The 12,316-nt window shown below is 42.4% G+C and overlaps 1 protein-coding gene across 11 annotated transcripts in view; it reads left to right on the top strand.

Annotated features, from left to right (window-relative positions):
• Positions 1-11,882, top strand: part of MCM10 (minichromosome maintenance 10 replication initiation factor) — a 31,071-nt gene extending 19,189 nt beyond the window's left edge. For 6 of the 11 annotated variants that reach the window (XM_060397361.1, XM_060397364.1, XM_060397365.1 and 3 more), the window contains exons 12-18: positions 128-238; positions 325-442; positions 2,229-2,457; positions 3,356-3,497; positions 4,456-4,574; positions 6,101-6,214; positions 8,232-11,882. In XM_060397361.1, the coding sequence (XP_060253344.1) occupies positions 128-238; positions 325-442; positions 2,229-2,457; positions 3,356-3,497; positions 4,456-4,574; positions 6,101-6,214; positions 8,232-8,585 (1,187 nt within the window). In that variant the 3' untranslated portion in view covers positions 8,586-11,882. The remainder of the gene's footprint in view (positions 1-127; positions 239-324; positions 443-2,228; positions 2,458-3,355; positions 3,498-4,455; positions 4,575-6,100; positions 6,215-8,231) is intronic. The other 5 variants (XM_012188383.5, XM_027976637.3, XM_060397366.1 and 2 more) reach the window with 1 other exon arrangement.
• Positions 11,883-12,316: the final 434 nt, after the last annotated feature.

Genomic DNA, 12,316 nt, shown 5'->3' on the forward strand with positions numbered 1-12,316 from the left:
CTCTTGATATTCCATCTACTTCATTTTACAAATGAAAAAATTATGAAAGCAGAGTTTAAAAAGGAATAAGATACATGACAGAAAATAGACTGAATTTTGAATCCTCTGAACCTGATATATATTTCAGGAATACCCCAGAAGAGCTTGTCTTGTTCTGAGGAATTCAGGGAATTGATGGACTTGCCTACATCTGGAGCCAGAAACTTGAAACATCATTTAGCCAAAGCCAAGTCATCAGGTAGAGTCAGCCTGCACCTGCTCTAGCGTCCACACCTGAGACCCTGCCCCTCTCAGAACTTCCTCAGCCTGTGGCTTATGTTTTAGGGATCGTGGGGAGCCCGAAACCTGCTTTCAAGTCTATCTCAGCATCAGCGCTCTTGAAGCAACAGAAGCAGCATATGTTAGAGATGCGGAAAAAGAAGTCAGAAGAAATACAGAAACGGTAGGAGTCACAGGTTTAATATTCCCCGTTTAGATTGCTCATCTCATGAATTCTGGGGCTGTCCTAATAGATTTCAGAAATGTAACTTTGGATTTGAGGTGATTGGCCACCTTTTCAGCTTTGAAAGTTTTTAAAAAATAATTTTAGCATAACTTTTAAAGTTATAAAGCATTTAAAGGTAAGTATTTCTGACTGATGCTAGTGAATCCTGAGACCAGGTACTACAGGCTGTAGTAATGAATGTCACTGTAGAAAAGAGAAAGTAATGACATGCAAAGACAGTTTTGTGAAAAAGGAAAGTAGACTGTGGCCAGTTTGCCACCTGTTTCTCAGTTTTGTCAGTTAGGTTTTTTAATTATAGTCTGAGCCAGTGCATGGCTTCTGCATTTGTTCAGGTCAGTGATAAAATTGAGACACTGAGAATAGTCATTTGAGAAACAAAATCAAGTGGAAATGGGTATGGAAAGTAAATGAATCAAAGATTCTTGAACTCAAGTTATTCGAATGGTAGTAAAAGCTACGGTCTGCAGGTACCCAGTGTACAACTGACCACCATGCTTTACACTGTACACGTGTCACATTGGTCCTTATCATAATCTGTGAAGTGTTATCCTTGTTTTGTGACTAATGTAACTGAAGAGCAGAGAGCTAGTAGATGTTGGAGCCAAGTTTAAACTCACACCTACCTGTTCTACTCCAGTGTTGAACCATTGCTGTCCGAGACCTGGGCTCTTGCAGGGTATGTGGTTCCATAGGGGGTAAAAGGCTATTACAAGTCAAGAACAGATGCTTTGGAAAAATAGGGGAACAGATTTGGCCTCAGGTGGATTAGTTTGAGGTCCTGGTAGGCTATCTATAGAAGTATTCATCAGGGGCCTACAGATGACATGAGTGTATATGTATATACATGGACATATGTGGACCTTGTGGGGAGTGGAAAGTACCTGTCAGTTTAATGGCATTACAGTTTAAAGTTTTTCAAAGTTTTCCTGGCCAAACATAACTTATCTTTGGACAGCATCTGGTAGGCAGTTTGCAGACTCATCCTGGAACTTACAGGAGTGAGGATAATATGGTCGTGAAAAGAAGACTGGCTCAGGATTACCTGGTACTAGTCCTCAGCCTGTCACTTAATGGGCAGTGGGGTCTTGGGCCTCAGTTTCTTCATCTCTACAATGAGAGGTTTGGACAAATGATTTCTGACCTTTGTTATTTTTACATGGCCCTTGAAGCCACATATGAAGGGATGGGGAGATTCAAGGAAGAGGAGATAGCTTATACAACAAAAATTAACACAACGTTGTAAAACTACTATACTAGAAAAATAAAATACCATAAAATTTTTTTAAAAGCCCATATATAATCAGTGTGAATTATATTAATAGCACCCTTCTTTTATGATTTCCAAATGTATTGTGCGTGTTACCTCATCCTAGTAGAATAAACAAAATACACAGATTCAGTGAGTTCCTGAAGCATCTCAGCTAACCAGAGGGCACAGCTCACCTTCAGGGCTGAAGATGCTCCATATACCGACCCCACTAGAAAGCCAGTTGATAATCAGTTCTAAATTGGTGAAACAATTAGCATTTATTCAGTGAAAAGTCAGTTAACTGAAGAATTAGTGAGGTTAGTTTTGTTTTTACTATGCGCTAATCTGAATAACCAAGGATGGAAAATTATTTTACTGACGACTACTTATCAGCTGGTGGCCTGTCTGTGGTCTCCCAGTCTGTGTGTTTTGTGCTTGTGTGCGTAGTTTGTGACTGCCTTTTTCTTTATAAAGCTTTCTGCAAAGCTCCAGTGAAATCAAGAGCCCAGCTGTGCCATCCTCTTCTCAGCAGCCCCCTTGTCAGTCTCCACCAATGGGGGCTGAATTCCCCAAGATGAAAGGAACCCCAGCCACGCAGATGCCCAAACTTGGAAGAGGCATCTCAGAAGGAGATGATGTCCTCTTTTTTGATGAGTCACCACCACCAAGACCAAAACTGAGTGCCTTAGCAGAAGCCAAAAAGGTAACTGGCATCTGTTTTCTTCACCACTTGGACTTGTATTCTGTGAGACATAGCTGGTGCTTCAAACTTAATATACCCGTAACCAGAAAGACAGTTACCTCATACCTATTTATTGATCATGATAATTAGAGTCAAAGGAATTTTAAATGATAATTGGTATCAATTAATTTAATCCAAGAAAACTAGCCACTGTCTCTACATTATTTCTTGTCAGGCTGCAGGAGATAACATGGAAGAAATCTTATGTAGAAGCCCCGTCTGTAGACAGCTAGAAGCTAAATTGCTCTGATTGAAGTGGCAGTTGGGGGTGGTCAGAACCTCTCCTCTTCCTGAGTCACGGAGCCCCCAACTTGAACCTGTCTTCTCTGTCCTAGTTAGCAGCTAGAATCACATGAAGAGCAAAGGCTAGCTGCAAGGCAAAGCCACACCTTCAGTAATAATAATAGCAATCACACACCTGTGTTACTATTATTCTGTGTCTGATATTTGTGCATACGTGCTATTTACTGTGTATAAGTACATGCTTGGCTTGCATTATCTTATTTTATTCTTACAACTACAACCCTAAAAGATATGGTTGTCATCTTCATTTTACAAATGTAGAAACTGAAGCTGAACAATTAAGTCAGGTTATAAACTAGTAAGTGGCAGACTTGGAATTCTTTTTTCTGTTCGAAACAAACTGAGATTTGGTTTGCTAACTTACAGACCTGTTTTCCCTTCTTTGAAGTTTTAATGATTGTATTAATAATGCCAAGTAAAATGAAGATATATTTTGCTAATGTATGTTTGAGAACTGCAAGAATTCGCTGGTTAATTCATTGGAAAGGGATACAGAGCTACAGATGCCTATCTTATCATTTAGATTTTTATCTCCCTCTCTTTTCTGTTTTCCTAGTTAGCTGCTATAACCAAATTAAAGTCAAAAGGCCAGATTCTTACAAAAACAGACCCAAATAGCATTAAGAAGCTAAAGGAACCCCAGGATGTCCTGGAAGTGAAGGAACGTGTAGAAAAGAACAGCACATTTTCTCCTCAAGGTACTCCAAATGGGAAGCTGTCCAGTGGGAAAAGACACTGCTTACAGAGGAAACGTTCCAAAACATAATCAGCCTGAAGGCTGAAAGACTGAAAGTGAAAGTTGCTCAGTCATGTCTGACTCTTTGCGCCCCCATGGACTATACAGGCCATGGAATTCTCAAGGCCAAAATACTGGAGTGGGTAACCTTTCCCTTCTTTAGGATATCTTCCCAATCCAGGGATTGAACCCAGGTCTCCCGCATTGCAGGCAGATTCTTTACCAGCTGAGCCACAAGGGAAGCCCAATACTGGAGTGGGTAGCCTATTCCTTCAGCAGATCTTCCAACCCAGGAATTGAATCGGGGTCTCCCGCCTTGCAGGCAGATTCTTTACCAACTGAGCTATCAGGGAAGCCCTCGACATCAAAAGTCATTATTTTTTTTCCACTTTTCCTCTATGGAGAGGACCTAAGTAGAATTTCTGCAGCTGGAACTGATTGTTTTTTATAATCACGTTGAATTAAAATGAAATTATGTACAGTTTAAAATCTTGAGATTACTCATTGTATCTTTGCACCTATATATTAGTATAAAGATTTACTTTGCTTTAAAGGAGCAGACCTTGTTTTAAATGGCCCTATTTTAATTTTTAAAACTGAAGCTGACAATTGTCACTTTAACCTTAATTTGTAGATAGGAATTTTGTTGTTGTTACCTCTTTTCATAATTGGCCCTTATTTTAAGGTGAAAAAGAGATTTTAATTTAGTGATCAAACCTGCCATCCCCTCCCTCCATTCTAGTTTGTACTTCTCAGTTCACTTCTTCTAAGAGCCTCCCTTTGTTGGTACCAGGGGAGGTAAATTCAATTTGAAGGGCCTTATGGCGGGAAACACAGAGCTGGGGGAAGCTGAGTTGGTGAGACACACTGACTCTCTGCAGTTCCTCTGTGACAGCTCACACTTTTTCATTCTGCTCTAGCTGAGGATGAATTGGAGCCTGCCAAGAAAAAAAGAAGAGAGCAACTTGCCTACCTGGAATCTGAGGAATTTCAGACAATTCTAAAAGCAAAATCGAGGCACACGGGAATCTTAAAAGAGGTAAGAAAGAGCCCAGAAGGTCACAGGTAACAGAGCTATCCTCTGACTCGGGTGCTCTGTTATGGGACTCAGTATTTGTTCCTGTAACCTCAGCTGAAACATTAGTTGTATGTTGGTTTGTTTGAATTTATTTTGAAGAACAGGAATATTGCTAATAGATTTTAGCTTTGCCTTTGCTACTTTGAAGAGTATCATTCAACATTATTTAAATTGACTTTGGTATTAAAGTGTTTCAGTCCATATTTTATAATAACGTAATATTGTATAAAAATATCAAGTTACTGTGTTGTACAAGATATCAAAGCACAGTTGTCCCTCCATAACCATAGGACTTGTCCGGTTGCACTTTAGGAACAGTCAGTGTATATTAAAACCATGCACGAGTGTCGTAGCTGCTACTGCTAAGTCACTTCAGTCGTGTCTGACTCTGTGCGACCCCATAGACGGCAGCCCACCAGGCCCCCCCGTCCCTGGGATTCTCCAGGCAAGAACAATGGAGTGGGTTGCCATTTCCTTCTCCAATGCATGAAAGTGAAAAGTGAAAGTGAAGTCGCTCAGTTGCATCTGACTCTTAGCGACCCCATGGACTGCAGCCTACCAGGCTCCTCCATCCATGGGATTTTCCAGGCAAGAGTACTGGAGTGGGATGCCATTGCCTTCTCCAAGTGTCATAGGGTTGTATATAAATAAAGCTATTAGGTTCAAAAGTTATAATAGGTTTTCCATCAACATGGATGCCCTGTAGAACATTCAGAACAATCCTTTCATGTATACTGTTCCATGCACTGCAAAAGGTGTAGTGTTTGTGGTCCCTGTCAGTAGTAGGGGTAGTGGTCACTGAGATAACAGAAAAAGTGTTACAGCAGATTTTTTAAATGTCCCTTATTTAGTGCCAGCATGCCAAATGATCTACCTTTCTTTTGGTTAATAAAGGACTAAGGAGACAATTAAATATTTTTCTACTGGACTCAAGATTTAGGAGAGAAGCTCAAGCAGACCCTGAAAGACTATAGAGCCAAGTTCCCTGGCACTTTATGCCTTGTTCAGCTGTGCTGACTTGAACTGTGACCACATTCTGTCATGAATAGCTCTCTGCCCTCATACCTACACATTGTTCCAGACAAGCAGGAATTGCTCCTTCCAAGTGCTTGGTCTGGGGAATAGAATCAAACAGATGGGGTACCATCACTGAGGAGGCATCCAGTACCTCCCATAAACTAGTCTGTGTTGGAACATTGGTAACGGAAACATTACCCTTCTGGGTCACACTTGAGCTCATGACACTGCTAATCACGTCAGTAGTTTAAGTTTGTGTTTAGTGTCTTACACATCACCAGATGCTTTCATGCCTTCTATTTGTCCATTAAGGGCTTATTTCTACTTACCATCTTTTGGGTTGCAGTTCACTGAACCATGCATTCATATAGTTAGCTTGTTTCTTCAGGTCTGCTTTGATTATTATTAAACAACTGCCTGAGTCTGTATCAGATTTGGTTCAAGGTCTCCTGGGTGTCATGTCACTCCAGGCTGAGGCTGAGCTGCAGGAACGCTATTTTGAGCCTCTGGTGAAAAAAGAACAAATGGAAGAAAAGATGAGAAACACCCGAGAAGTAAAATGTCGAGTCGTGACATGCAAGACGGTGAGTGCAGGAGATGGCTCTCCCTGTGGCCTATCTGTGGGCTCGGTGACCTTGCAGGGTGTGGAGACTCGGCGGGGTGTGGGGCCATGTTTTGTGACCGGAGTCCTGCCTGGGTTTAGGGTCATTTAATTAGGCAGGACCCCAGTGTTCTCTGCTCCTCAAGTTTTTTTGGTTTGTTTTTGGCTGTGCTGGGTCTTCGTTGCTGCGTGGGCTCTTCTGTAGTTGCAGCCATTGGGAGCACTGCTGTCTAGTTACAGTTTGGCTTCTCATTACAGTGGCTTCTTTTGTTGCGGAACACAGGCTCTAGGGAGCATGGGACCCAGTCATTGCGGCTTGTGGGCTCCAGAGCACGGGCTCAGGCGTTGTGGCACATGGACTCAGTGTCTCTGTGGCATGTGGGACCTTCCTGGCCCAGGGATTGTACCCAGCTCTTGGAGGTAGATTCTTTACACTGAGCCACCAGGGAAGCTACCCTTCTCAATTTTTAACATGTCCTCAATCCTTAGTTTCCAGTCCCTGGGGCCTTAATTGAAAAATTTGACTTGGCATCAGATGTGATCAACTACTTTTATTCCCTTCTGCTCAGGGCCTAACGTATATGTCCCCCGGAAAAGTTCTTTCTGTACATGTTTCCTGGCATTACCATTCCTTTTGAATACACCTGCATGACTAATCAGCATTGTGAGCGTGTGTAAGAGGAAGAAGAGGCTTAGCTTACAAGTACAACTTTCTCTGACTTTATTTTTAAAACCTTAGATTCTCCTTTATATTTGGGGCGGGGGCAGCACTGAACCAATTACTCCTTTGAAAAAGTGCAGTCAGTAAAGCCTTTACCTTAGAGGACAGCTTTTCCTCTGACAAGATGGCCATATTAGGACAGAGCTGGTGTATTCCTTTCCTGTTGCTGCTTAACAAGTGACCACCAACTGGGGGCTCAGAATAGCACAGATATATTATCTCACAGTTCTATAGGTCAGAATTTTATGTGGGTTTTGCTGGGGTGAAATCCAGGTGTCAGTAGGGTACATTCCTTTCTAGAACTCTAGGGGAGAATCCGTGTCCTAGCCTTTTCCAGCTTCTAGAGCTTGCCTTCATACCTTGACTCCTAGCCCCTTCCTCCATCATCAAAATCAACAGTGGGAGGTGGGGTCCTCTCAGCGCATGGCTCCAACCTCCTTTCCTCTCTCCCACTCTTGAGGATTTTTGTGAATCCTTTGGGCCCACCTGGACAATCCAGAATAATTTCCCAATCTTAAAATCAATTGATTAGCAACCTTCATTCCATCTGCAACCTGAGTTCCCCTTTGCCAATAACATAACATACTTGTGAGTTCCAGGGAATAGGGTGTACATATCATGAGAGGATTATTTTGCCTAACACAATTGGCATACCACTGTACTCTGCCCTCTTTGAGGCTGCCAAGGCCAAAAGTTGTTCATCTAGACTCAGTGTGATTACCAGAAATTACATAGCACTGTCCTGACTCTGTTTCAACCCGCTCCTACCATTTCTTGTTTTGTCCAGTCCTTTTTAGGATCAAAATTACTTAAGATCTTTCTTGGTTTTACTGCTTATGAAATAGGAGTAGTAATAAGCTTATAATCCTCTTCAGAGGCCTTGTAAGAGAAAGTGAAAAAGCAGCTCATCATCCTTCCTAAATAGGCCCCATGCCTATAACCTGTAGTCTTGTAATCAGGGACTAGAGTGAATATAAGGTAGAGCAACTGAAGCTACTTAAAAATTTCCAGTCCTTCCTTCTCCTTAGCTATTGTCTTGATGTCACAGAAGATTACTGTGAACTTTACACCTGAAGTTGGGGCAAACATGAGAAAAAATGGTATTAATAGGGGGAAAGTCAAGAAATCACAGGGAACACTGCACCTGAAAGACGGTAGCTCCACTAGTCACTGCCTGGTAGTGACAAGAGAACAGAAGTTCTGAGGAACAGGCCGCATGGCAGCTGGCTCCTCTCTCCTTCAGAGCTCTTGACCAGATCTTTGCTCTGGTTCTGTGCAGTGTGCCTACACCCACTTCAAGCCTCTGGAGACCTGCATCAGCGAGCAGCATGACTACCACTGGCATGATGGTGTGAAGAGGTTTTTCAAGTGTCCCTGTGGAAACAGAACTATCTCCCTTGACAGACTCCCCCAGAAGCACTGCAGGTATGAGAATTCCTGGGATTCTTGGTCCCATAGGCCTCCTGAACCTTTTTGCAATTCCTGGGTGATGCTGTTTCCTAGAAACTTCAGACGGTCCTTGACCCCGAGAGGGTCAGCCTTGTTCTGTGCCTCCTTACAGCTCCTGGGTATCCCCAACTGCTCCTGGAGGGAAGGGATCCTCCCCCTTTCACGACTGTACCCCCAGTACTAAATATAGTGCCTGACACCAGGTCATCAGAAATGTTTGTTGACTAAATGGAGCTTGGGTGGTAGGTTGTATGATGTTGAGTCTTTGGAACTTGAAGCAATTTTGCTATCGCTTTTAGTCTTCCCGAGAATGTTTCACCAGCATTTCCTCACTACTTTTTGTTGTTGTTCACTTATTTCATTTGGGTTGTTGTTTATTTCCTGGAGCCCAGACTTCTCTCTCATGTCAAGTTTCTCCACGGCTGATTTGGAATGAGGGTGGGGGTGGAGGAACCCAAACCCCGTGCTGGTTCATCCCCTTGTCAGAGCTGGTTTGTGCATTTTTTTTAACAATTGAGATTAGAATTGTTTAAAGTACCTATTCATATATTGATACTTGACTTCTCTCCAAAATATTGTAACAGCAAGAGCTTGTGTAAAACAACAGAGTATCAGAGAAATGTGATCATTAAGGATAAGCAGTAAGTGCAACTCAAATGAAAGAATATGATGCTTTTCGGCCCCCAGGTGGCACTGTTACTTTGTTAAGAACTTGTGCTTTCTCTGGTCTCTTTCTTGTCAATTCTTGATCTAGAGCAGAAATGGGCAAACTTTTTCTGTAAAAGGCCAAGTGGTAAATATATTAGGCTTTGCCAGCCCTGTTTCACCACTACTCAAACATGCTGTGCCAGTCATAGGCAGTCATAGCCAGTCTTCAAATAGACATGGCTGTTTTATGGCAGGCTGGAGTTGGCCCATGTGTTATAATTGTCTGACAGTGAGTTGTGTGTAATATCATCATTGATCTGGTAGTAGGCTGTGAAAGTTCTCTCAGTAGATATTAAACAGGTCTGTAGCTGGGGAAGGTGATGGAGAGGCTCCGGGCTAAGTCCTTTGCAGCTTATGCTCAGAGTAGGGTCTGAGGAAGATGGGGAGAAAGGATGAGCCTGATGGGTTGGCCCTATGCCCAAGACCCTCTCAGATCCAAGGCTCCTGGGAGCCACAGTCCCATGACTTTACTGTATTTCATTTGTTTCTCTCTCCCCAGTGTAACATTGCTAGAAAATAAGCTTTCCCCATAGTATCCCCCTGCCTTTTCAGGGTTGGACGCAACTACCATGTTAAACAATGAGAATGAGTCTCTAGGCCCTTTGACTAAAGAGAGTAAAAAATCTCTGGACCAGAAAAAGATTTTCTTCCTGTTGTGTTGCTTTGGTCTCAAACTTAACAGTGACCTTTCAGTGGAAAAGTTACTGTCTTCCCTGTTCTCACTACTGAAAACGGGGAAGCATTGTTTAAACCTGAAGGAAAAGTAATCCTCTCTTACCACAACCGTTGAGTTCCAAAAAAGGAGAACGGAACAAGCCATGGGCTTCTTGTCACTGTAGGCTGGCTTTTTCAATCTGAGGGTCATCCCAGTGACCTTCGCTGGAAACCAAGCTCACTCTCCTCGCCTGTAGAGTGCATAGCCCTATGCAGCCCTACCATTTGAAATTCCTTTTCTGAAGTACCTGGCTTTTGACACACTTCAAAACAGTTGCTCAGATCACTGACGTGTGTATTTTCAGTAGCAGTAGAATGTAAACTGGAATATGAATCTCACCTTAGTGAGCTTCTGCTTAAATGAGGCGGATCTCCCCCAAAGTGCAGGGAGCACTATTATCTTCATGTATGTGGACCTGTAACCTCATCACTGAGTCAATCCCATCTTTTCTATTTCAGTAATTGTGGCCTCTTCAAATGGGAACGGGACGGAATGTTAAAGGTATGTCATCTGTAAGGTGATAGATTTTAGTGACCCATGCAAATACTGTTAACCCATTTCTTATTAAACTGTTTCTGTTTTTCTAGGAAAAGACAGGTCCAAAGATAGGAGGAGAAACCTTGTTACCAAGAGGAGAAGAACATGCCAAATTTCTGAATAGCCTTAAATAGCCCTGACTTCAAACAGGTACCCACAGCGTACATTTCCCCTTGTGGTTCTGGAAAAGCAAAGTTTTGGCTCTGAATTGCCCATGTTCCTGATTGACACAGTCGAATACTGTTAAGCCTACAACTTTGCATTGGTTTAACATCAAATTTAACATGACCTTTAAGTGGAAAATCGAGATACCAAAAGGTAGATAAAGAGTTGTGTTTCTCTGTCTCTTGGGTTATAGAGTATATGATATCGCTTCTTAATCACAGTAAGGTTCTGTTATGTGGACAGCCAGAGACAAAAGAATGAATTTAGCTCAGGTAACCTGCCTAACTTCTGTGGTTCAGTTTCCTCATCAGTAAAATGAGGAAGGTTGGACTAAATGATCTTGAAATGTGCACTCAAAACTCTAAAGTTAATATAACATCTTGCCATTTAGAAAATTATGACCCTCACCCTTGATATGGTCTCACTATATTAATAAAACCCAACTTATTAATTAAACCCCACTATATTAATTAAAACCCAACTTCCTTCTGTTGATTCTGCTGTTACCTCCATTTTTTGTTCTTGGAAATCAAGTCACTGACCCATGTGGCATTTCAGTTCATATCTATATGGTTCTTTGTGCCCTTACATTATTGTGGAGCTCTGTAATAGAAATACCTAAAATTTCATCATTTTAAAATATGGTTCTGTTTACATATGGCTTAAAGAAACTGAAACCTCTAACCAAAACAACTGTAAAACTAGAGAAACCATGATACCCAATTATAAAACAGAAACATCTCACAAGGAGAATCCTGTGGAGTTTCCAATTTACAGATGTTGTTTATTAGACACACTAATAATTTTAGATCCGGGATCACTGGGACGTGTGGTTACACTCAAGTTGGGCCCTTCTGCTCACTGGTTCTGGGACTGGCTGAGGTGCCTGTCCTCAGTTTCCCCATCAGCAAAATGAAGGTAATGATGTCTTGGTGGCATGGACTCTTAGGAGATGGTGTATGTGTGCAGGAGCACAGTAGGTGTGACTTTTGTCATCAGTGAGAGAAATGGAGCTTCCCAGGTAAGAGCACAGAGGCCTGAGATGTTGTGGGCGCCTGGACAGAAGGATGATGGTGGAGGTGGACAGTGGTGGATGACCTCAAAGGAACAGACATATTGTGCTGGAGAGGGAGTCCAGGGTCATGCTCTGGGTTAGGTAACTAACTGCATGGATGTTGAGAGAAAACTCTGAAGGGATGGGAGGTCGATAGCCCAGACATTCAGATGCACCAGGCTCTCCACCCGTGGAAATGATCCTCAGGGAGTGGGTCCATGGGGATAAGGTCACTAGATGCCATGGTCCAACTGTAAGTGTTACCCTTAACTGAACATATAAAAGTCTATACCAAATACTAAGAATATTCTTTCTCAAATTATGTTCTTTCATTGCACGTCGTTTTCAATGGACTGATTATGCCCCTGAGCACCCCCACCTCCATGTGGCAAAAGTGGATTAAGGATTGTACCATAAAGGGGACTCATGATCCTTGGGACCAAGAGATCTCAGAGCTCAGCCCCTTTAGGAGCCCCGCAGAGTATTTAAATGGACACCTTTCCTGCTACTCCCTCAGTGAGAAGGAAACACCATAGATGTGAAAGTGAAGGCTTTTTGTTGGGTATGAGAGTGACCATTTGGGAGGAAAAAAAGATGTTTCAGCTCATTTGAAGTCCCTCTGGATCTGACTGTGTTGACACATGTGAGTTTGGAAAATGAGGACTTTGTGAGTCAGGACATTTCTATAACATTTCAGCCTTCTTATTTTCCTGTGAAAGACAGTCAGTTCTCTAAG

The sequence above is a fragment of the Ovis aries genome, chromosome 13, assembly GCF_016772045.2.
Source record: "Ovis aries strain OAR_USU_Benz2616 breed Rambouillet chromosome 13, ARS-UI_Ramb_v3.0, whole genome shotgun sequence".
NCBI lineage: Eukaryota > Metazoa > Chordata > Mammalia > Artiodactyla > Bovidae > Ovis > Ovis aries.